The sequence below is a fragment of the Acomys russatus genome, chromosome 5, assembly GCF_903995435.1.
Source record: "Acomys russatus chromosome 5, mAcoRus1.1, whole genome shotgun sequence".
NCBI lineage: Eukaryota > Metazoa > Chordata > Mammalia > Rodentia > Muridae > Acomys > Acomys russatus.
This window is the reverse complement of record NC_067141.1, coordinates 65,304,444-65,329,459: the sequence shown is the minus strand read 5'-3', so window position 1 is coordinate 65,329,459 and position 25,016 is coordinate 65,304,444. Positions and strand designations below refer to the sequence as shown.

Sequence of the window (25,016 nt, the reverse complement as noted above, 5' to 3'; positions counted from 1 at the left end):
AGATTCAGTCATTACCTCATTAGCAATTAATGTTTAAGCAAAGCAAAACAAAACAACAACTAAAACTTGCTTTCCCTCAGCATGGACAGGGAACCACAGTAGACTTGTGAAGCACACGAGATGGGAGTCATCAGCGGAAGAAAGTATGCACCGAGCCCATGAACTCCATCCACACTTAGCTGCCTCACATGCAGCACTCCTCAGACCATAAGTGGAGTTTGCCTTTGCCTGGCCCTGGAACACAGACAGGAGTGCACTTTGCAAGTGGGCTGAACTACTGAGGGAAAGCTAATGACCAAATGAAAGACAAGGCGCAGGAGATCCCAGCAAGTGTGCCAGGACCTTGCAATTCAAACCCTATTTTAAAACCAGTAAGTCTGGTTTCATCCTCTTTGCCAGGATGTTATTAGCCTTTGTAGAAATCCTTATTCTCTTGGTGTGTGTGGGGAGTGGGGGGGGGGGGAGGAAGCTAAGTTATTTATAGAAGTCATAAGAAAGAAAGTCACCACAAGTGGCTTAGGATCTCACCTGAGTTAGGTGAAGGGACAAATATCGATGTGTGTCTTTAACTGTGATTTCACTAGATCATCTGACTAAACCCATGACCATCTGGATTTAAAACATTCTGGGGAAGGGTAGAGGAAAGAAAGGGACCCTCTTAAGACTGCAGAACCCTAAAAAAGACAGATTCCATAGTCTCTCCAAATTCATGCGGCAAGTCCCCAATAGGCCTTGTTGCAGCCTGGGTCCATGCAGCAACAAGCAGTGACACTGTGTTTGCTGCCCCTGTTCTACCTGCCAACACACTGTAGCTCCTTCTGACGGACTATCTCCCAAGAGAAATCACATCAAAAAGAGGCTTTAAGATGTCAGAGAATGACAACCTCATCACAAGCTCAGAGAGTTCTGTTCTACCACACACACTCCGTGACTATGGAAAAAAAAATCACATTTAACACTTAGGAAAAGACTGCTTCAAGGGTCCAGAGCATCCCTTACCTTAATTCCCTGAATACCTGACTTCTGTCTATAGGGCAGCTGCAGGACTGCAGTGGACCAGGCTCTGCCTCCAATCCCAACTATTAGCTGGAATACTCCTGCTGGTCAGGGACCACTAGTTAAAAAGGCAGCCTTCAACTCCCAAAGAAATCCCATAGCCAGACCCAAGCAGTTCAGTCACTCATCTCGCTGTGGGAACTGAAGGGGCTGGTAAGATCCTAAAGAGAGGGGGGTAGATATAAACTTCAGTATCTCTATTCTGCAAATCCCTCTGAGTCTTAGAAGTCCCTGCACCATTCCTTCTGAGATTCCTGCATCTAGGCGGCATTCCTTATTTCACAAAGTACTTTGCACACCTTGCTATCTGGTCTATCTCTGGAGGAGCACACTTGCTATCTGGTCTATCTCTGGAGGAGCAGCCTCAAGACAAGCTGCCATGCCTTTAACGAACAACTCTGTCTTGATGGTCATGTGGGTAGCCAGTTGCCCTGTTCTGCGCAGGGACTTCCCCTCACACTTACACAAGATCAGGGCAAACAGCATGGCAAGACCAGCCTCATCTGTCTCGGGTCGGGATAAGCTCACCACAACATAGTTAAATATAGAGATGCAATTAAAAATGGGTGAGTTAGCAAGAGCTGTTTCCCACTCAGACGTGCCCTTCAAAACTCTCTTCAGCCTGGAAACAGGTTGCCCTCCACAGACGCACTGCTGCTGCCATACCTCCTGGCTACCAGGACAGGGGCTGGTCTCCAGGACCTCCCGGCTGTCAGTTTTCTTTGCATGGTCCATCATCCTCCACTGACAGGTGGAGTTAGCTTCATCTCCGTAGAGCCTAACTGCCATCTCCGCGCCAGTCAGAGTATGTCACATAGGAAAAAGACTCAGCTTTATAGGGGGTGTAACCAGCAAAGACATCCACCTCCCCCCTCAGGTCCACCTTTTACAATAGGTTGCCCTGGGGGCCTTCCGGGATCCACTGGAAGGGTCATCTAATATAGCGAGTGCCTACCCCAATATGGCCACCTTTTCCTCTATTTTAGGTCCAGAAACACCATGAGGACTTGTCCTATTACACCTGTTTTGTCTGAAGGCTGGCTGAAGAATGGGTTGCAAATAGGAATCGGCAATCAGAAAGAGCCATTTCTACTCCAAGGACAGCCCATTTGGAAATTGATCCTTTACAGGGCAACTATAAACTGAAATCCTGAAGCCATGACAGGAAGCGCTTCTTCAGGCTGCACTTCCTTCCTCCTGCCCACTCAGGTCCCCATCAGGCACTTCCCACCGTAAGTGTCAAACTTCGATCCCCTTCAACCACTAGCTCTCCTGAAGCCTGCTCTTAACTAACGTCCTAAAGCAAAAGCAGCTGCAAAGCCAGAAGCAAGCTCTGCAGAGAGAAAGAGAACTGCGCAGAGTAAGCAAAAAGTTTATCTGGAAGAGCTGCTCTGTCAAACCTCAAGAGCAACAGCTTCGCACTGAATGACAGACGCTCCGGCACTCGGGAAGGCCCCCCCCCCAAAGAAGGCCGTCTTTTCTAGTCTTCACTCATCAAAGGCACAATGCCCGCATCTTGCTCCCTCCTAACCCACAGGGGCGTCCTGGTCCCCGGACCGCCCTAGACTACGCGGTCTCATGCCCTCCAAAGCCCTCTCAAACGCTCGCCAGGCCCCGCCTCACCTCCTTCACTCCACACCAGCCGCCCCCTGGTTTCCCCAAGCCCACTAATGACCCATTACAGGCGCCCCCTCCTTTCTCCACGTTTACAGTTCCCTCTCACACGTACCCCCTCCGTTTCTGTATACACCCCCAGTTCTCAGTTCTTCTAATCCCAGTTAACCCTTCGCTACTCACGGGATCCGTTAACCCTTTGTCCCCAGTCCCAACTTCTGTCTTAACCCCTTCCACAGCATCAGGAAACTCCTGGTTCCCAAGTTCTTTAACCGTTTTCTTCCTACCTCTTCTGAAAATTACTTCGTCCCTAGCTAGTGCTCAAAGCTTTCCCTGCCGGTCCCCCGTCCTCCGGAGGCCCAGAGCTTACCAGTACTTGACGATAGCGGTAACCTGGAGCGGGTTCGGCTGGTCAGGGTAAAGGCGGCGGCACTCTCCGTAGATGGCGTGCAGTCCCGGGGGAAAGAGTGAGGCAAAGGCCGGAGGAGCATTAGGGCCAGGGGCCGGGGGCGCGGCGGGGCCGGGGGCGACGCTAGGCCGCAGCTCCGCCATCGGGGTGCGTAGGGCGCGCGGGGAAACCGGGAGGGTAGAGGAGGGAAAGCGCCCCGACGGGCCAGCGGACCCACTGTGGATGGGACTCCCCCAGGCGATGGGGGCTACGGCGAGGTCTAACTCCGCGCCTGCGCACGGAGCTCCGTCCGCCCAAGCCCGAGCCTCTACCGAGTCGGCTGGAGGATGCTGCGGGACCGCGGGGAGCTCTAGGGGGCGGGGTGTCGGCCTGCCCTTGGATGCCACCCATTGGCTAGTGTCATTGCCAGTCACAAGTGGGGAAGGCGTGACTAGACAATAGACCCCGCCCCCTGCCCCTATGTTGGGAGAGTCATAAGGATCTTGGCCCCCCCTAGCGTTAGGAGGAACCCAGTTTTAAACAGAGACGCGGTACCCAGAGATGCCAGGGTCCTGTGAAAGCCCTAAGAAGCGCCTATGAAGCTCTTAACTTTGTTTTGCTGATACACGATTTTAAGATAAGCCGGGCAACTGATTAATTCATTAGGCTGTATGTCATTATTAATATATTACAACTCTTTAATATTTCTTGATACGATTGACAAAAAGGTCCTGCAATTCGAAAAGTGCCCGGGGAAAATGCCAAGCTGTTTTGGAAGCATTTACATAATCCTTCTCTTCCCCTGGATATTCTCATCCATCATGGTCAAACTCAGAAAAGGGATACTAAAGCGGTTTCTAAGCCTTTAGATGGTATTTTAGACCAGTAGTTCCATTGCATTCAACTACACGTATTTTTATAACTTTTGTTGGCTTTTGCTTCATGGGTTCTTGTTTGTTTTTTTTTTTTCGAGACAGGGTTTCTCTGTGTAGCCCTGACTATCCTGGAACTCACTCTTGTAGATCAGGCTGGCCTCGAACTCAGAGGTCTGGCTACCGCTGCCTCGAGGGTGCTGGGACTAAAGGTGTGTGCCACCACTATCTGGCGCTGCCGGGGCTCTTGTATGTGCTAGGCACGCATTCTACCACTGACATTAGAGATGTTTATTAATGGTTTATATTGCCCAAGTGACAGAGTGGCTGAGTGGTGGGACTAACTTGTAAAATTCAATCTTCCTTGAATTACTGACAAATCCAATCCTAACTACTCACAAATACTTCAGACTCCAACAAGGCGCCAGGAGCAGTGGCGCACACCTGTAACCCCAGCATTCGGGGAGGCAGAGGCAGGCAGATCTCTGAGTTGGAGGCCAGTCTAGTTTACAGAGTGAGTTCCAGGACAGTCAAGGCGACATGGAGAAACCCTATCTCGGAATAAAAGAAATAAGGAAAAAAGGTGTACTGAAAATCCCTTCGCCAGGTGTGGTGGCACACGTCTTTAATTCCAGCACTCCGGAGGCAGAGGCAGGCAGATCTTGAGTTCGAGGCCAGCCTGGTCTACAAAGCGAGTCCAGGACAGCCAAGGCTACACAGAGAAACCCTGTCTCAAAAAAACCAAAAAAGAAAAAAAGAAAGAAAGAAAAAGAAAAATCCCTTCAAAGGGACTACAAATCCAGGCATGCAACATAATCATCAACCTGTGGCTCTTCAATCTACGGAGACTACAAACCCCATGGCACCACATGTCGGAAATACTCTGTCCGATCTCCTAAACCCGAAGGGGCTCGGCCCGGCTTTGGAGCGCTAACCCTGGGGCAAAGGATGCCGGGGATTGTAGTTCTTCGGAGGCGAGGTCGGGCCGCTCCCTGAAAGCCCAGTACCGGCGACTAGACTGCGCATGCGTGTCAGTGCCGTTTGCAGCGGACCGGGCTGGCAGTTCCTTCCTCGGAAGGATAGATTCCTCTGCCATGGAGTCCTACGATGTGATCGCCAACCAGCCTGTTGTGATCGACAACGTGAGTAACATCTTTCCTATCTCAAAAGGGACTGTGCTCTCCTCCAGAAAGGATCGTTTCCGAGGTTTCAGCCTAGGCCGCCAGCTCTTTGTCACTGGCCCGGCCTGTCAGGCGGGTTCAGCTGCCGCCGCCAGCGTCCTCCCCGCATCTATAGTTTGCAGGCAGGGCGGCCAGCCAGCACCCGTGTAATGGAGGATTTGAGAGTAAACAAAGGGAAAAGCTGTAGTCCGAGAAGGGTCCTTGGACCCTTGGTTCCAGGGGCCTTAACCGTTCTCTTAAGAGCCTGGCACACGCCCTCGCTTTGGTTTTCCATTACTCAATTGGCTGCTTTTGTTGTCTATCTTGGCCTATTGGTCCCGCCTTTGGGCCTTGCCGGATTAAACGAGCACTCTGCGATTATTGGCCCCGGCGCTTGTCGCTCTTCCGGCCGCCATAGCGTTTTCCTTATGTAAGGGGCGGTGCAGCGCACTAGGGTTGTAGGGATTGGCTTGGCGCACTCCCGATGCGGAAGGCGTCCGCCGGGCCACCGGTGAAGGAGGACAGTGTGAGCTGGAGGGACGGCATAGTAAACTGAATCTGGGTGGGGCCGGATAATCTGGTGCCTGAAATGGCCATGGGATTTCAGTTATCTTAGTGATTATAAATTGTAATTAGTAAAGGTAAAAGAGAAAAGAGAGTGACCAAAGCAGCGAGGTGCTTTCCTCTTCGCAGTGCCCAGCTGGGATGCAAAGAGATTATCCGGACACCGAGTGTGTCAGGTGCACTAACGTTTCCAGGGCAGTTTACACCAACATGCAAGTTGAAACCTCACCCAAAAAATAAAAATAATGAATGGTTAAGAAGGAAGTTTGCTCCTCCTTTCACTGACAGAACGAACATCGAAGGTAGAAGCGATCAAGGTCATACAGCCGTGGTGCCCCATAAGCCCATTGCCTTTTCTAAATAGCGTTCCTTTGCGGACCATTCCTCCACAAACGCATCAATAATGACAAATAGAAAGAACCTACATATTGCTTTTATGAGCCAGGGCAGTTGTCTTCTGTTTCGGTATTCCACTCAAACGTTTGGTTCCACCGATGCTGCTTGGAATCTCCCTGTGTACGTTCAAGGTTGCTCCACTGAGGCAAACTACCAGTTCCTTCTATCCTAGGTTGACCTTTTCAGAGTGAGTGTGATGCTCCAACCCTCAGGACCTGGGCATTCCACTAGGTTCTTTTATTGCGTCATAGGCGGATGGAGATTGCTTCCTCCAGTTTATGCGGGAACATGGGGCTTGGGGAGATTTTTTTTCAAACCACCCACTTTAGGAACTGAGGATGCAAGACTCACACTGAAGTCTGGCCCCAGGTTCTTCAGTCTTTCAAGGGTGGCTGCTTTATTTGTTGTAGACTGCCTTTTTAAAAGAGGAGGCTGAGGCTGGGGAGTAGCCCAGATGGTAGGGCTTGTCTGAAATCCACAAGATCCTGGGCTTCATCCCAACGCAGCATAAACCTGGTATATAAATCTATGCCTGCATCCCCAGCAATGGGGAGAGGGAGACCAGAAAATCAGAAATGCAAGCTCATTGTTTGACACCAGCCTCTAAGACTCAAGACCCAGTTTGTTTGTTGGCTGTGGGGGGGGGGTGGGGGTGGAAACAAGGTTAATTAAATGAGACACCTCATTTAATGGGGGGGGGGACACCACCCCCACCCCTCACCTCCGTTTATTTTTGTGTGTGCACGTGCTTTCTCCTTTCCTATATGTCTTTGGAGGCCAAAAGAGGGCATTGTATTCCCTAGAGCTAGAGCTGCGGGCAGTTATGAGCCATCCAGCATGATGCTGTGCAGGGGCAGATCCACAGTCTGGAAAGGCAGCAGCTAGTGCTCTTACCCAATGGGCCGTCTCTGCAGCCCACCACCACCATATCCATCCTGCTCTGCTCAGTGTGCAAAATAAAGCCTTTCTATTGGCTAAGTGGGTAAATAGGTGAATAATTAATGATCTCTGTCCCGATCACAGAAATGTCCAGGGTGAGGGGGCACCCAACCAAGATGAGGGGTTTCAGCTATGTAATTGCCTTAAATGGTCGAATAACACTTCTTTTGTTTGTTTGAGGCAGGGTCTTGAGTAATTTCTTGTTCTCAATGTTGATACCCAGAGAACACTACCACTTACATCTTTAGCCAGTTCCCGTGTGTTATGTCTACCTTCTTCGTAGTCACTGAAAGAAAAAAATGTATAGAAATGGTCTATCTCAGGCTGGAGAAATGACTCCGTAGTTAAGAGTGTTTGGTACTCTTGGAGAGTATTCTTAGCACCCATGTGGGCAGGTTACAATTGTAACTCAAGCTCCAGAGGATCAGATAACCTCTTTGGTCTCTGAGGGCACTTGCACTCACATATACAGACCCCCACACAAGACATACACATAATTAAAATCAAGGGTTTTTAAAAAGAAGAGTTATCGGTTGTGTTTTGGCATTAACAATGCAGAAACAGTCTGTCCATCCCATAAGCTCCTTGCCTTGGGTCCCTGGAGCTGCCTTTACCACTCGGTGTGCATGCTGGGAACCCAACTCCAGTCCTCTGGAAGAACAGCAAGTGGTCCTACCTGAGGTGCTAGCTCCTTAGCCCCCTTGATCCTTTTTTCTTTTTTGAGATTTGAATACATCTCAAGTTCTGTTTTGTGTACCACATGCAGGCAGTGATGAGAAAGCCAGAGGAGGACATCAGACACCCTGGAACTGGAATTAGCATTGTGAGCTCCTGAACTGATGCTTGGTGATCAAGCCAGTGTCCTGGGAACGAGCAACAAGTGTGCTTAATCGATGAGCCATATCTCCATCCCTTGTTTTTGTCCTTAAAAAGGCTCTCACTATGTAGCTCTGGCTACCCTGTAGACTCATTATGTAGGCAAAACTCAATTTAGGGTCCTCTGCCTCTCTGCTTCCTGAGAGCTGAGATTACAGCTGTGTGCCACCATAACCAGCTGGTTTTCTGATTTTTCCAGAAAAAAATAGAAAAATTATTTCACATGCAGTCTTACATTAGTAACCATTGGCAGCTAATATAAAAATTGTTGTGATTTACAAAAGCAAGTTGGTAGTTGCATAGTGCTGGAAGAATGGATACAGCTTTTCTTGAGTGATTAAAAAGCCAGGTATGGTGGCACACACCTTTAATCCCAGCGCTCTGGAGGTAAAGGCAGGTGGATCTCTGTGAGTTCAAGGCCAGACTGGTCTACAAGTGAGTCCAGGACAACCAAGGCTATACAGAAAAACCCTGTCTCGAAAAACCAAAAAATAATAGAAGTTTTTAAAAGTTCTTCAATTAATTACAAATTTGTGGCCAACCTTGGCTATATGGCTAAACCCTGGTTATATACAATTCTGACTGTATTAAAAACAGTCTATACCTTGAATTAGTAAATTATACATGTGACATGTAAGTTTCACACATTGCAGGAGACTGCACTTTCAAGAAGCCTTCAGAGGGTGTTTGTTCGGTTCCTTTGCTGAAGTGAGCACTGGGTGGCAGCTTATTGCCAGGTCCGCACACAGTTCCGTGGAAATGCTGCTGAAGTAGATGTAGCCTTCTGTGTACTCTGAGGAACAGCTTGCACAATAGAGCATCTTTCCTCCCCTCCTCCCATCTGCCTGTTGGTCCAGCTCTTGTCTTGTCATGCCTGCTGGGGCCGTAGGGACAAGCTGGGTCTGGTTCTCAGTGCATCACTCCCAATGCTACTTTTGCCTTCCCTACACCAGCTCTGCCCGGGACTGCTTTCTGGCTTTCCAGGTACTTGGTCAGGTTCAGAATTTAGGTTTTACCTCTAATTTTTATTTCTAATTTTTTTTTTTTTTTTTCTGAAACAAGGTCTCACTTTGTAGACCAGACTGGCCTTGAACTCACAGAGATCACTTGCCTCTGCCTCCTGAGTGCTGGGATTAAAGATGTGTGCCACCATATCCTGTTATCTGCCCTTTTTTTTTTTTTTCAAGGCAGGGATATTCCTGGCTGTCCTGAAACTTGCTTTGTAGACCAGGCTGGTCTCAACCTTACAGAGATCTGCCTGTCTCTGCCTCCCAAGTGCTGGAATTAAAGTCATTTGCCACCACACCTGGCTTCTATATGCCAATCTTTTGCTCATGACTTTAACTTTCACCTGCTAGTCTCTTTTGGTGTCTAGCAAATGACAGATACTGCTAGGTGAAGTCTCTGATCTTGAGTAGAGAAAAATAGGAATCACAGATTCTAACAGAGGGCAGTGAGGTACGCTTTGTCATGGTACAGGTAATGATTTGCTGAGGTATGGGGGCGGGGGGATAACCACTGGGGTTATCCTTCAAGAAGGCACAGTATTGCAACTGGGCCTTTTATACTCAGAAACAAATAAATGAATCTGGCATTGTTTCACTTGGCTTTGGGTTTGGGTTTTTTGAGATCTGCTTATATTTTATATACATGAGTGTTTTGCTGCATATCTTTACACCACATGCATGTAGTTTTAAATGTTTTGTTTTGTTTTCAAGACAGGATTTCTCTGTGTAGTCTTGGCTGTCTTGGAATTCACTCTGTACACCAGGCCGGCCTCAAACTCAGAGATCTACCTGCCTCTGCCTCCCTGAGTGCTGGGATTAAAAGTATGCAGTACCTAGCCCGGCATGCATGCATTTCTTGAAGAGGTCAGAAGAGGCCATCAGTTCCCCTTTGGAACAGCCTGTGGTGAGCTGCAGTATGGATGCTGGGACTCCAACACGGGTCCTCTGGAAGAACACTCAGTGCTCTTAACCACTGAGCCATCTATCTCTCTAGCCCCTCCCTTGGTATTTTTTGAGACAGAGTTTTGCTATGTGGATCTTCCTGCCTTAGCCTCCAGTTGGTAGTGTTCACAGGTGTGTGCCTCTAAGCATGGCTGAATCTACAGCTTCATCGGCCCAGACTCTTGTCCTTAAACTAGTAAACTAAAAAGCAAACAACTTGGAAAATCAACTCTTAAAAATATTCAAATCTGAACCTATTTTTATGGTGGCACACGCCTGTAATCCCAGTGTAGTAACAATTCTGGAATTGTGCTTTCTTTAAGAAACACAGAAATATTGTAAGACTATGTTTCCATTTTAATCCCAGGTGTAGGGATATATACTTGCCCAGAGCAGCTAACGATGATTTGCCGGAGGTGTGGTTTTGTTAGTTGCAGATTGTGTGACGTTTGAAATTTTGGGGAACTTTTCAGAGTGTATATAAATGCTGGGGCTGAGAGGTGGGGCTGGTGGCCGTTTGTCATTCAGGAGGGTTGGTTGCAGTTCGTTAGTAGTCAAGCTCAAAGTAGAAACAAGAAGAAAGAAATTAAATTCAAGGTTCTCTGTCTCTCTCCCCTCTATCCTTTCTCTCCTATGTAGTGATAGAGGGTGAAGCCAGGGGGGTAAAGGGTAGGAAAAAGAAGAACCCACAAAGTAGCAAAGACCAGCTACTTTCTAGCATTCAGGAAGTGGAGGTAGGGAGATCAGAAGTTCAGGGTCACCCTCAGCTACAGAACAAGTTTGAGGGCAGCGTGGGATGTGTGAAGTCCCGTCTCAAGTAAATGAATACTGGTCTAAGGTAAAGGTCTCATCTTCACTTCTCATGCCTTGAACCCCTGCCAGGAGATCCAGCTAGTCTGTTGGCATCACATTCCTGATGAAGACAATGAACAGTTATTAGGAACTTGAACGGACAAGTTCCTGATGGTCTTTTGCACAGTGCTGTTACCACCCACCCGCCCAAACTCTAGGGTTTGCAATAGAAGTCCTCTCCCTCCTAGGCTTTGGGTTCAGTTCACAGCTGAACCTTCCAGGGCTCCTTGCCGTGCTGCCCGGGCCAGGGAGTTTGCAGCTACCTTGTGTGTGCTCTCCTCTGCCACTAGAGGTGCCTGCCTCCTAGAGAACTGGTTGTCCCTGCTACCCCTCCACACTGCTTTCCCGGTCCTTCTGCCACTCTTTTCGCCACGCACACTCTTGTCCTCAGACTTGCCAGAGGCAGACAGCAAGAGGATGGTCTCATCGCCTCCATCTTACCTCCGTACCTCTCTGTCGAGGAGCAGGAGGCAGAGAGCCAAGGGTGTGCCAGCAAGCCCTTGGTGCAAAGATAACTCTGACTACTTTGCATCTCTCACGTATTAACTGATGCTGTGTGGCTTCTGGAAGTACGCTCTGCCCCAGAAGTGGTTGACTGCAGACCATGTCAGGTAGGAGGACGCAGGAATAAAATAAGGCAGTAGTTAAGTTTAGGAGGAAGAGAATGAGCCGAGCATGGTGTTATATGACCTCAATCCTAGCACTCAGGAGGCAGAGGCAGACAGAGCTCTGAGGCCAGCCTGGTCTACAGAATGAGTTCCAGGACAGCCAGGGATACCCAGAGAAACACTGTCTCAAAAACAAACAAATGGGCTGGAGAGATGGCTCAGAGGTTAAGAGCACTGACTGCTCTTCCAGAGGACCCTGGTTCAATTCCCGGCACCCACATGGCAGCTCACAACTGTCTGTAACTCCAAGATCTAACACCCACAGATATGCAGGCAAAACACCAATGCACATAAAATAAAAATAAATAAATTATTAAAAAACAAACAAATAAGAAAAAAAGAAAAAGGAGGAGGAGAATGGGGCATATTTGCTGGCAAGATTGTATCTTGATGTCTTCCCTGCACACCATCAGTACTTAGAGTCAGTGTTTACATTGGTTGGTCCTGGAAGGTATGAAAAATGCTTGTTAGAAAAAGGGTTCTTTCTTGGCAGTGCATATAGCCAACGTGCCTGGTATTGGAGTAGGAATTTGCATCTTGTCTTCTCTCCTCAGACAAGTCATTAGGGCTCCCTGTTCTTCACTATCAGGAGACACAGGAGTAAAGCGCTGGCTTGTTCGGGGGGTGTGGGGGGCTCTACAAAGTATAGTGCTTCTGTCCCTTCAATAAGAGACAGAGAAAACGCACTTGGTCAGAACCAATGCAAGATGCGTGTAATGGGATGTGTCCTAGAGACCTGGGGACAGGGAGAATTGAAGCCTCAGATGGAATGCAGGTTGAAAGCATCCCATGCAGTAGAACAGAAAGGAACCCATGCCTCCCTGTCTCCCTAGTGTGTATCAGAACGTGCAACTTCTAGGTGATGGCTATTTCTCATGTTTCTATTTTTTCTTTTCCCCTTATTAATATTTTCAAACTTCATTTTATTATTTTTGTGCATGTGTGTGGAGACTGCAGGTGTGTACATCCCACAGCCCCCATGTGGAGGCTAAAGAGCAGCTTTGTGAAACCGACACACTCCTTCCACCAGACCTGTGTAACAAGTGCTTTTATCTGATAAGCCATCTCCTTGTCCCTATCAATGATATGTGTTAATATTATTGGTACCAATGCTATTTGTAAAATATGTTCCATGCAGTCAAAGAGGAAATTACACAGACACTGAACAGTTCATTGTACATGCAGAGGACCATGTCTAGTCCCGTCTCTGCCTGGATGTGTAGTCACTATTTCCTGTATGCTGCTGTTCTCACATCTGCTATAATACAGATGCAAGGCTCTCTCTTAGTGGAAATGGAACTGTATGGTCATGGTTCTCACTTCTCTTTCTCCTCTCTCCCCAGGGATCCGGAGTGATTAAAGCTGGTTTTGCTGGTGATCAAATCCCCAAATACTGCTTTCCAAACTAGTAAGTCATTTTGAGGTTTGGTTGTGACTTTGGGGACCTTGTAGGCTTTGCCCTGCGGCTAGCCCTGCCTTGTTGAAGAGGAAGCGTTTGCTCTCAAGTTGGCCTTGGTACCCAAAACAATAAGCAAAGTATATGAACTGGGTTTGGGATTAAAGAAGGGATTTGTAGCCAGGGTGTGGTGGCTCACACCTTTAATCCCTGCACTTGGGAGGCAGAGGCAGGTGGATCTCTGTGAGTTCAAGGCCAGCCTGGTCTACAGAATGAGTCCAGGACAGTCAAGGCTACACAGAGAAACCCTGTCTTGAAAAAACAAAAAAAGAAAAAAGAAAAGAGAAGGGATTTCTTATTACCTGGTATATTTTGTGAGGTACAGCAAAGGTCTCTATTTTTTTAAAGTATATGTGTGTGTGCGAGCATAAGAGTGTGAAGGTGTGTAAGTTGGAAGAGGTAGGTGCCACAGCATGCATGTGCTGGTCAGAGCCCAACTTTGTGGTGTCAGTTTACTCTTCCCACCTTTAGGTGGCCTCAGGAGTCAGACTCAGGTCACTGACTTGCACATCAAGAGCCCTTACCCACTAAGCCATCTTACTGTCCTTCTTTTTTAAAATCTGATTCTGTCTAGCATGATGGCATACACCTTTAATCCTAGCACTCAAGAGGCAGAGACCAACGTAGGCTTATCTCTGTGAGGTCAAAGTCAGGGTGGCCCATAAAGCAAGTTCCAGGACAGCCAGAAGTACACAGAGAAACCCTGTCTTCAAAAACAAAATTAATTCTAAGGCAGGGTGTGGTGACTCATGCCTTTAATCCCAGCATTTGGGAGGCCAACCAGGTCAACATAGAGAGTTCCAGGATAGTCAGGACTATAGAGAGAGACACTGTTGGTGTCTCAGAGAACTGCAAAGACCTCTAATTTTTATCTTATTTTTAATTTTTTAATAATTTATTTGTTTTTATTTTATGTGTATTGATGTTTTGCCTCCATGTATTTCTACATGTTGGATCATGGAGTTATAAATGGTTGTGAGCTGCCATGTGGGTGCTGGGAATTGAACCCAGGTCCTCTTGGAAGCGCAGTTAGTACTCTTAACTGCTAAGCTATCTCTCCAGCCCTTAGTTTTTATTTTCTTAAGCAGAGTCCCTCTGTATAACCCAGGATAGTCAGGCTGTCCTGAAACTCACTCTGTAAACCAGGCTGGCCTGGAACTCAGAGATCTGCTTGTGCCTCTCCCTCCTGAATACTGTAAAATATATTTTTTTTCCCGAGACAGGGTTTCTCTGTGTAGCCTTGGCTGTCCTGGACTCACTTTGTAGACCAGTGTGGCCTCAAACTCACAGAGATCTGCCTGCCTCTGCTCCCAAGTGCTGAGATTAAAGGCGTGTGCCACCATGCTCGGCTTTTTTTTTTTTTTTTTTAAACATCACTTTTATTCTTCTATTTTCCAGGATGGAGTTTAACATTAAACCACATTTGCTGTCTTAGAATAGGAGATTTTCTGCAAGGAAGAGACTACAGGGAGAGGACGGCATCAGAGGCTTAGGGAGTCCTTATGTGGGAAGAGAAGTGAGGCACCTGGGCAACACCATCACAGTCTCAGTAATTCTGGGACGACGGGGCTTAGAGACTAAAGGTTTTAGGGTTTTATTTTTTGTTTTTACAAATAGGGATAAAATGCCAGGCCACATGCATGGTAGGCTCTGACACTGAGCTACCTCAGCTCCTAAACATGTTTTTAGTCCTCATTCATTTATAAATACTTTTTTGTGTTTTGTTTTTTATTTTGTTTTTCAAGATAGGGTTTCTGTGTGTAGCCCTAGCTGTCCTGGACTCGTTTTGTAGACCAGGCTGGCCTTGAATTCACAGAGATCCACCTGCCTTTGCCTCCTGAGTGCTGGGATTAAAGGGGGAGGAACCACACTGCCTGGCCATTTAGAAATTCTTTTTTTTTTTTTTCTTTAGATTTATTTATTTTATGTACGAGCTTATGTATGGGTGTTCTGCCTGCATATACGCCTGCAGGCCAGAAGAGGACACCAGATCTCATTATAGATGGTTGTGAGCCACCATGTGGTTGCTGGGAATTGAACTCAGGAAGAACAGTGCTCTTAGCCACTGAGCCATCTCTCCAGCCCTAGGAATTCTTTATTTCCGTCTATATACACATTGGGAAAATACAAGAACTAGAGGTATTATTTATAAACCAATATAAAAAATAGATGATTTGCAAAATAACTTCAAATTATACATGTTCTTTATATAAAACACAGAAAAGGGCCAGGCATTGTGACACACACCTTTAATCCCAGCACTCTGGCAGGCAGAGGCAGGTGGATCATTGTGAGTTCAAGGCCAGCTTGGTCCACAAAGCAGGTCCAGGACAGCCAGGGCTACACAGAGAAACCCTGTCTCAAACAAACAAACAAACAAACAAACAAAAACTACACAGAAAAATAAAACCAAGAAAATGGAAATTAACTGAGTCCACCCTCCTCGGAGATGATCACAGTAGAATGGGAGTGCATTGGAGTGTCCGGACTGTGGTCTGTCCTGAAATGAAAAATGTTCCTTTCTGCTGTCTCTTCTAGTGTGGGCAGACCCAAACATGTCCGTGTCATGGCAGGAGCCCTTGAAGGTGACATCTTCATTGGCCCCAAAGCTGAGGTAATTCCCAGTCCAACAGAAGAAGCCTCAGGCTTGCTGAGGACCTGCCTTACCCACCACAGTGGACACAGCAATGAATAAAGGGGAGAAGTAGCATCAAAACCCCACATTGTGAAACAGACCAGTCTGGAAAATGGGGCCTTTACTTTCTATGTCCTGTCACTGTCTTACCAATTAGATTGGTTGGCTTGGTTATATTTTTGGCAAGAGGGATTCAGAAGTTGAGATCAGCCTGGCCTCCCCTAGGTCTGAGTTAATTACCCTAACTTTGGCAGAGCCCCGAGATAGGCTCTAGAAAATATAACCAGAGTCATTGCTGCCCATTTTGGTTCCAAGTGCTGAGGTAGGAGCCAGGAGATTGTGTCCTAGAACCAGGTAATAGGGTGGGGGCCACAGGTCCCGGGGGCCATAGGAATTCAGAAGCCTTCCGCTTTACAGCTGCTCAGAAAGTATGTCCAGCGCCTTGCAGCCTGCGGCCTCCAGGGCTCAGCCTGGATGAGGGCTGCGGGCTGGGACCCTAGCAAGCCAAGGCTCCTTGGAGGTGGTTCTGCCTGTCTCAGGCCTGGGAGGGCAGGGTAGCAGCCAGAGCCCGACTGCTACAGACTGTGCCCTCTGCTTGCAGGAGCACCGAGGGCTGCTGTCAATCCGCTACCCCATGGAACATGGCATCGTCAAGGACTGGAACGACATGGAGCGCATCTGGCAATATGTCTACTCCAAGGACCAGCTGCAGACTTTTTCCGAGGAGGTGAGCGACCTGTGTGCAGGACACTCCACCCCAGAGATGAGGAGGAGGATGAAAATGACCATGATAACCACCAAAAGTGTTTGAGTGTAAATGTGCGCCAGCACTAGCGTGTAGACGTTCTAGATAGTCGCATTTTATACTCATACCGTTCCTATTCATTTATCAGGACTGGGGTTCGGTGAACTAGTAGCATATACTTGCAATGCTAGCACCTAGAAGGCAGAGGCAGCAGCAGCAAGGAACAGTCGAGACCAATCTAGTGCTATGTAGCAAGACTCATCTCAAAAAACAAAAATAGGGCCTGGAGAGGTGGCCCCATGGTTAAGAGCACTTTACTGAGCTGGGCATAGTAGCACAAGCCTTTAATCCCAGCACTGAGAGGCAGAGGCAGGTGGATCTCTATGAGTTCGAGACCAGTCTTGTCTCCAAAAACAAACAAACAAAACAGAATGCTCAGTAGGAGAGCCGACTCTATAAAGTGACCATTGACCTTCACATATGTGCATGTGTGTATACACAAAACAAATAAATGTAGAAAAATAAAAATTAAAAGAAAAGGAAATGAAAAAATTGAAGTGGTATTTCCAGAATCATTTCATGAATAAAGGCGTAGAGGTGGGATTCATACTCACGTCTTTCAGGGCCCATCCATCCTCACTAATGTCCAAGGGAGTGGTTCAGGGATCAAAGGAGAATGTACCTATTTTCAGGGAGAGGAAATGTTCAAGGTTTCAAATAGATTCCATATGTGCTGACAGCTCAGCAATTAAGAGCAAGTTCTGCTCTTCCAGAGAACTTGAGCTGTTTCCAGCACCCATGCAGGATGGTTTATAACCACCTGCAATTCCAGCTCCAGCTTCCACTGGTACATGCAGAGATACACATACATAAACATAATTTTAAAAAGTTAAAATGTAAACAGTCTGGGCATGGTAGCACATGCCCTGAATCCCAGCACTTGGGAAGCAGAGGCAGGTGTATCTCTTAAGTCTGACTCTAACCTGGTTTACATGGCAAGTTATAAGCCAGCCAGGGCTACATACATCACTTTAAAAAATAATAAAATAAGCCAGGTGGTGGTGACACATGCCTTTAATCCCAGCACCTGGGAAGCAGAGTCAGGCATATCTCTATGAGTTTGAGTCCACCTGGTCTACATAGCGAGTACCAGGACTGCCAAGGCTACACAGAGAAACCCTGTCTCAAAAAATAAAAATAAAAAAACAAAGTAAAACAAAATAATAATAATAAAATTAAAAATAATAAAAATAAGTAAATAAAAGGGCTGAAAATGTAGCTCTGTGGAGGAGTGCTTGTGTAGCATGTGAAACAGACTCCAGTACCACAAAAACAAAATCTTTTTAAAAAAATCATTATTAAATAATTTTCTAATTTGAAATATTTTTACAGTATCATAAATCAGAGTTTAACAAAATCCTGACAGGTAGGCAATACACAGCAGATACAGTGGCCTGTAGATGAGCTTTGGAGGATAAGGAGGTGGAATCGGGGTAAGGACAGAAGGAGACTTTAGGGTGTGAGCTGGAGAGTAAAGAAAGAGACCTGGACATGGCCATTTTCTCTGAGGAGGCTGACAAAGACCTCCTGGACTAGTAGACTTTCAAGGCAGGGTCACAAAGGTAGGAAGCTGGCCTCACTGCCTGCCTCCTTGGGCCTTTTTCCCAGCATCCTGTGCTCCTGACTGAAGCACCTTTAAATCCTCGGAAAAACCGGGAGCGAGCTGCAGAAGTTTTCTTCGAGACCTTCAATGTGCCAGCTCTCTTCATCTCCATGCAAGCCGTGCTTAGCCTGTGAGTAGCAGCCTGCCTGGCTAGTGTGGCCTCACACAGTGACTGAGCCTCCGTATATACTCTCCCCAGTGAAGAAGAGCTAAGACAGGGAGAAAAGGAAACGCTTACTGAAAGTAGACATTGAAGCTCCTCAGACGAAACCAGAAGCAAAGGTGTGGCCGGTACTGAGACTGTCCCAGGGCTCTTTGGTATCCAGGTCCATGACCGCACACTGCCACCGCCCTTCCTCAAGGCTCCTTAATGTATCCCAGTAGGCGCGCTGGGTTGGCTGTGTGCCAGGTGCTCTGCTAGGCTGCATCTGTGATCCAGGCAGCCCCACCCTGCCTCATGCCTACCTGTCTGCTGCCGAGATGATTTATTGGACCCCATTACATCGTGAGGCAGCATTTGCCGGCTGGGAGACTTCCTGGGCTCAGGATGACATTTAGTAGTACAGCACTTGCTTAGCATGTAGAAAGGCCTAGGGTTTGAGCCCCAGCACCCCCAAAACAAAAATACATTGAAAGATTTCATAGCCAAATCGAAATCTCTGACCCCTGAACAAATGGCAGTCTCTGATATTAGCGGGCCAGCCTTCCTGTAGGACAAAATCCAGCCTTGGCTGGCAGCAGCTGTCATGGCACCTGGCTGGCTTTACCTGCTAACCTCTGAACACTAGGCCGAGTATGTTTGCTCCCCTCCCTGAGTCCCATACCTGTCGTTTGGAGATTTAAAAACACAAAACAATCTATAGCAGACCTCAGAGGCTGCGTGGGCAAGACCTGGCTCTCCAGGAAAGGGAAAAAGCAACCCTGGTTTTCTTCACTCACTTCTTTTCCCTCCTCTTGGGAGTTGAAGCTGCCCTTTAGGTCATGACCCCAGGACAGTTAAAGGCCAGGCTGTACTCCGAGACCAGAAGGCTTGCTCTTCTGGATGCTGGAGAGGTGGTCCTCATCCAGTTTCTAAGGTTTCCCTAGTCCTCCACCCACCCGAGGGGCCCAGGAGAAAGGTGGACCCAAGGCTCATCTCCACTGACCCTTAGTTTTAACAAGTGGGTTCTTTCAAGGGGCGTGGGGCGCAGTGATTGTCTGTCCCTTTGCCTCAGTTATGCCACAGGCAGGACCACAGGTGTGGTGTTGGATTCCGGGGATGGTGTCACCCACGCAGTCCCAATTTATGAAGGCTTCGCCATGCCTCACTCCATCATGCGCATCGACATTGCCGGCCGAGATGTCTCGCGCTTCCTCCGCCTCTACCTGCGCAAGGAGGGCTATGACTTCCACTCCTCCTCCGAATTCGAGATCGTCAAGGCCATAAAGGAAGTGAGTGCTGTCATATGGGCCTCGGGGTGGGATGTGGGGCAGTGAGCCTGAGAAAGGGTCCTGGGCCAGCACCTGGCTGTGGCTCTCTCCTTCACCTCCTTGGATGCTGCCATCTTGTAGGAAAGAAGCTGTCTTCAGTCCCTAAGCTGGGCCCTGTGCATGAGTGAGTGCTCATTACTACAGATTGTAATATAATACACAAACTGGTCATGGGAAACCAGAACCATACCAGAGGTAAGGGAAGGATGTCTGAGCCTGGCTAAACTGTAGTCTCAGGCCCAGGAGCTACAGAGCCAAGGTCCTAGATTTGCTTACAAGTAAGGTGGAAGAAGAATTCATGTTTAAGTGCCCCTAGGGCAGTGTGACAGACCTCTGTCCCTGCTTGTGGGCAAGCAATTTTAGGCAGCTGTTGCAGACAAGCAGATCTCTGCAACAGCATGTCACTCTCATGGGACTTTGCCTGGCAATGCACTGGGTCTCCAGCCATGCTGACTGTCGTCCTTGATTCTGCAGAGAGCCTGTTACCTGTCCATCAACCCCCAGAAGGACGAGACACTAGAGACTGAGAAAGCTCAGTACTACCTGCCCGACGGCAGCACCATTGAGGTAGTGACCAAGGCTTTCCCTTTTCGCCTCATACCCACCATTAAGCTTTGCGCTCAAGCAGATGCCCTGCGAGGGTCTGAACAGCAGAACTGAGAGCACAAGTGGCTCTGTGCTCTCTCTAAAAGGGAGAGGCCCTCGAGGGACTTCCACGGGAAGTGGACGTGGGTGCTCTCTTTCACCACCCCCTGGGTACAGATTAGGGAAATCGCTGCTCCCTGAAACTCCTGCTAAGGAGACTTTTCCAAGAGTGTTAATGCCAGAGATCTGTTAGCTAGAAAATGCCAGAGCTAGTAGTAAGGCAAGCGCTTTCCTGCCCTTGTTTCCCAGAACTGTTTGTTCCCTGTTTGTTCCCAGGAGCCCTGTCTTTGCTCCTCGAGACCCTTGTCACAGGTTTGTCTTCAGCCTGGGCTTCACAGACACCTGGATCCTAAGAGATAGGCAGAGCGACCTTTTCTGTTCCCCGGTCCTCAGACCCAGCCCAACCTCTTATGCTTGCTGGCTCTTTATCCTACAGATCGGCCCTTCTAGGTTCCGGGCCCCCGAGCTGCTGTTCAGGCCAGACTTGATTGGCGAGGAGAGTGAGGGCATCCATGAGGTCCTGGTGTTTGCCATCCAGAAGTCTGACATGGATCTACGGCGCACACTCTTTTCTAACATTGTCCTCTCGGGAGGTTCTACCCTGTTCAAAGGTTGGGCTTTGCTCATGGGGTTGTTGTTGGGGAAGCATCCCGCAGGGATTGGATGCGCAGAGTTAAGTCAGGGAATCTCTTTTTCTGCCCATTTAGGTTTTGGTGACAGGCTACTGAGTGAAGTGAAGAAACTAGCTCCAAAGGACGTGAAGATCAGGGTAGGAGCACCCTGGAGGCTGGGCTGGGTACACCTGGGCTCCAGGACTTAGAGAGCATGGTGGTTCCCCTGCTGGGTCTGCCCAAGCTCTTCAGGCGAGCACTGCACTGTAGGCAGCACCAGGGGCTGCCAGCATATAGAGTGACCTCAGAGCATGCATCTGCCCCAAAAGGACCTGTTCTCACTCTCCCTCTTCACTAGGGAATGGTAGCTACATGTGCATTCCTGTAATCCCAACACTTCAGAGGCTGAGGCAGGGGGCTGTCAAATGCTCAAGGCTAGCCTGGACCTGCATAGCAAGACCCTAAGAACGGTGAAGTCTAGTGTCTGCGTGTGGTAGAGTACTTAGCTAGGTCCCCACTGAGGTCTTTCAGGAAAACAAAATTTGCAATTTGCCCTTACTATTGCCATGCTCCCTCCTATCCCCCAAGATGGAACCCCTGTAATGCATTTGTCAACTTCATGTGGAGAGCAAGGGCCCCAAATGAAGGCACCTAGTTCTGCCATAGGGTATCTCTCTGCTCAGCGTCAGGCTACCAGAGCTCCTGGCCGAATCCACAGGCGCAGCAAGGAGCCTGTTGCACAGCATGCATCCACTGTACTTGGCAGTGAGACAGTGAGAAGGCGGGCAGAGGTGGGGTGGGCTGAGAAGGTGGGTCAGCGGATAAAGCACTTGCTGTGCAAGCATCAGCACCAGTGCTGACTTCCCAAGAATTCACATAAAGGCCATGTAGGCAAGGCAGTCACTTGGGAGCGTTTGGGAGGTAAAGACTAGGACCCCAAGGGCAAACTGGCCAGGTAGATGCTTGCTTCAGTAAAAAGTGGTCAAGGACGACACCAGATGTCAACACTGGGCTTCCGTGCATGCACATGTGTGTGCACACCCACATATTCATATGCTCCCCCACACCTGGGAACACGAACACACACACACACACACACACGCACACACACACACACGCACAAGAGGGATGAACAGTCCGGTGTCTTAGATTCCTCTCCTATCCCCTTGCAGATATCTGCACCCCAGGAGAGACTGTATTCCACGTGGATTGGGTGAGTAGCCCGTGGGATGACAGCAGAATGGGAGGCCAGCCTTTGGCATGTCCACCCTCCTCCCTGTCCCTGTAAGAAAGGCCCCGAGGGATCGGCTGGCTGCACAATGCACTCACCTGCTCCTTTGGGTTTTCCCTACTCCAGAGGCTCTATTCTTGCTTCCCTGGACACCTTTAAGAAGATGTGGGTCTCAAAGAAGGAGTATGAAGAAGATGGTGCCCGATCCATCCACAGGAAAACCTTCTAATGTCGCGACACCACCACCTCTCTCTGGAGTTAACTCCACTTTCAAACTCGCTTTCTTGAGTTGGGGTGTTTGAGAGGCACTGCCTGTGTGTGTGAGTGAGTGTGTGAGAGGCATAGTATGAGTGTGTGCGCCTATCGAGTGCCGTGGGGCCCAGAGATCCTGGGCCCAGAAAGGACATTGAACTACCCACAATGGTGATGGCCTGAGGCCTGGGGTTGACTACTAACTGGCCCCTTACAGGGAAGAGCTCTGGTAGAGGCCCACTCCTTTCTCAGCTAGGCCTTTGGCTGGCTGTGTGGAACTATGGCTGTTACCATAGAGAGACCTTGCTGCTGCCAGTCTAGGCCGGGCTGGCCCCACTCTACCCCACCCGAGTGCTCTGAGGCCGGAGGCAGCCGCTGTCTCTCCCTCATCCTTTGTTCTGCTGTCCATGCCTCTGGATCAGGCTGAGGACTGGGGCCGGGGTCGTGTTCTGTCGGTTTTGTTTCGCTTTGGCTTGGGGAGACTGGAAAGCACTCTAGCAGAGGCTATAGGCTGGGTCAGGCGAGGGCAGAGTATACTTGTGTCTACCTGGGACCACACTGGGCATCTAAGGAAGACAGGAGACAGCGGCAGGGTTAATTTATAAGGCCACATCCAGGGGTCTTGGGAGTCTGTAAGGACCTGTGGGCTCCAGGTCCTGCTATTTGCTTCTCATACATCCTTATTCTGATGCCATCATCACAGTTTTATTTATTGAAGTGTTTGTTTGGTAAAGGGACTGCGGAGAGGGCTTTCCATCTCCTGCACCAGTCACCTTGCTTACACTAATGTTTACAGCACGTAGGCTTTCCATAGCATCCAGGGCCCTGTCATTCCCTGCTGATGGTGAACTGACAGTATTCACAGGCCTCAGGACCCTGCGGGATTGGAGGCTGCGCACAAGGCTCCCCAACCAGCCTTCCCCTTTCTCCTTCCCCCACTTGCTCACTGCCCTGGAACCAACAGGCTGGTTGTGGTTGGATCTTCTCAGACAGGAAGTAGCATCACGCTTTGGCAGAGGACCCTTGCGAGGGAGGTGTGTTGGAGAGCTAGACCCTTTAAAACTAAGAAAGCTGCAGTTAACCACGTTGCCTTTTGCCACTCTAGCTGACCAGGGGACTAAGTTAAAGTGGCAAGAAGGCCCCTTCTGGGTTGGTCAAAGCCACTCCTGACTTTGGACCTGTTTGAATGGAGAGAAGGGGCCAGACCAAAGTGCCAAGATCTGATGGGCTCAAGCCTGGCTCTCAGAAGTGGTCCAAGGGCTTTTGTACCCAGACAGTACAAAGCTAGGGTGAGCCCGTCTTCACCGGCACCCTCACCAGTGATACCAGGTCTCACCGCAGTTCCAGATTCCAGACAGTATTTTCTCTCTCTACCATCCTATGACCAAAGGCCCCTGCCAGATGTGAGCCGAAGCTGGTGTGTGAAGTCAGTGTGGCAACCCATGGACTGCAGTGCGCTTAAGCAGCTCACCTTCTCTTAGCCCAAGCCCGTCCCTTGCACAGCCTCGCAAAGCCACGTTGCCTGGTGGGGCCCAGTGTACTTAAATAAAGTTGTTCAGATAGATACATCAGTCTGGCCTCTTTCTGTGGCCAGTGCCTGCTAGAAAGAAAGGGGAGCTACCTGAATGTGATAAGCAGACCATACCACCAGCCTGTGCGGTGGATGGAAAGAGAATTGAGGGTCTGATTTCCCTGTGGACACCCAAATCGATGCCCGAAGCCTGACTTAATCCCTGAAAGCAGAGGGGCTTTGGTTTGGTTTGTTCCATGTGTGACGACAGGGTTTCTCGGTAGCCTTGGCTGTTCTGGAACTCTGTAAACCAGACAGGCCTCAAACTCAGAGATCTGCCTGCCTCTTCCTTAAAGGCATGTGCCACCATCATGGGGATCGCTGTGAGTTGAGGCCAGCCTGGTCTACTAATCGAGTCCAGGGCAGTCGAGGCTATACTGAGAAACCCTGTCTCAAAAAACTAACCAACCAAACAAAACCAAATGCATTTGTATAAGAACTTGAATCAAGTCTGTAATCCCAGCTACTCAGAGGACAGAGGCAATAGAATCACACCTCTAAGGACTTCATGGGTTACAGAGTTCAGAGCCAGTCTCACAGCTTAGGAAGACCATGTCTCAAAGAGAGCTGGGGCTTACGTTCAGTAGGGAAGCACTTGCCTAGCATGCATGAAGCCCAGCACTCAACCCCCAGTACTCCTCACCCACCCACCCACAAACCATGGGAAATGGATTAAGATGAAGAGCCTGGACCATTGAGATGACTGCAGATAAAGGGCACTTGCCAACAATTCTGTCCATCTGTGTTTGATTCCCAGGACCCATGTAAAACTGACTTCATGCAGCAAGCTGACATCTACATGCACACCCACATATACACATACATATTCACACAAAGACATGTAGTAAGAATTTCCTCTTTAAAAATTTTTGTTTTTGTTTTTTTGAGTCAGGATTTCTCTGTGTAGCCCTGGCTGTCCTGGACTAGCTTTGTAGACCAGGCTGGCCTTGAACTCACAGAAATCCTCTGCCTCTGCCTCCCGAGTGCTGAGATTAAATGCGTGTGCCACTATGCCCAACTCTCTTTTAAAAAAATTAGGGGCACAGTGACATACACCTGAGACAGGTGGATCTCTTGAGTTTGAGGCCAGCCTGATGCACAGAGTGAGTTCCAGGACAACCAGGGCTAAAGAGAAACCATCTCTCTCTCTCTCTCTCTCTCTCTCTCTCTCTCTCTCTCTCTCTCTCTCTCTCTCTCTCTCTCTCTCTCACACACACACACACACACACACACACATATAAATTCCTGTGTCTAAAAGAAAATTGCTAGATACCTAACAAGTGCTTACTCTCCCCCAATTACTATAAAGTATGGGTGTCTTATGATCCGTTTTAGAAAGACTTCCAGAAAAACACACACACCAAAAAAAAAAAAAAAAAAGAAAAAGAAAAAACCCACAAACAT

The 25,016-nt window shown here is 48.6% G+C and overlaps 2 protein-coding genes across 4 annotated transcripts in view; one reads left to right on the top strand and one right to left on the bottom strand.

Annotated features, from left to right (window-relative positions):
- Nucleotides 1-3,417, bottom strand: part of Sufu (SUFU negative regulator of hedgehog signaling) — a 100,131-nt gene extending 96,714 nt beyond the window's left edge. For both annotated transcript variants that reach the window (XM_051146706.1, XM_051146707.1), the window contains exon 1: nucleotides 3,041-3,417. In XM_051146706.1, the coding sequence (XP_051002663.1) occupies nucleotides 3,041-3,222 (182 nt within the window). In that variant the 5' untranslated portion in view covers nucleotides 3,223-3,417. The remainder of the gene's footprint in view (nucleotides 1-3,040) is intronic.
- Nucleotides 3,418-4,919: 1,502 nt separating this feature from the next.
- On the top strand, nucleotides 4,920-23,748 carry Actr1a (actin related protein 1A). 2 transcript variants are annotated; one of them, XM_051146704.1, is made up of 11 exons: nucleotides 4,920-5,072; nucleotides 12,678-12,742; nucleotides 15,329-15,404; nucleotides 16,027-16,152; nucleotides 17,839-17,963; nucleotides 19,048-19,264; nucleotides 19,778-19,870; nucleotides 20,385-20,559; nucleotides 20,656-20,717; nucleotides 21,732-21,772; nucleotides 21,917-23,747. In XM_051146704.1, exons 1-11 carry the CDS (start codon nucleotides 5,025-5,027, stop codon nucleotides 22,017-22,019), a joined length of 1,131 nt encoding a protein of 376 aa, XP_051002661.1. In that variant the 5' UTR covers nucleotides 4,920-5,024; the 3' UTR covers nucleotides 22,020-23,747. The 2 variants fall into 2 exon arrangements, with proteins under 2 accessions (XP_051002661.1, XP_051002662.1); XM_051146705.1 differs by lacking the exon at nucleotides 20,656-20,717 and having other exon boundaries at nucleotides 21,917-23,748.
- Nucleotides 23,749-25,016: the final 1,268 nt, after the last annotated feature.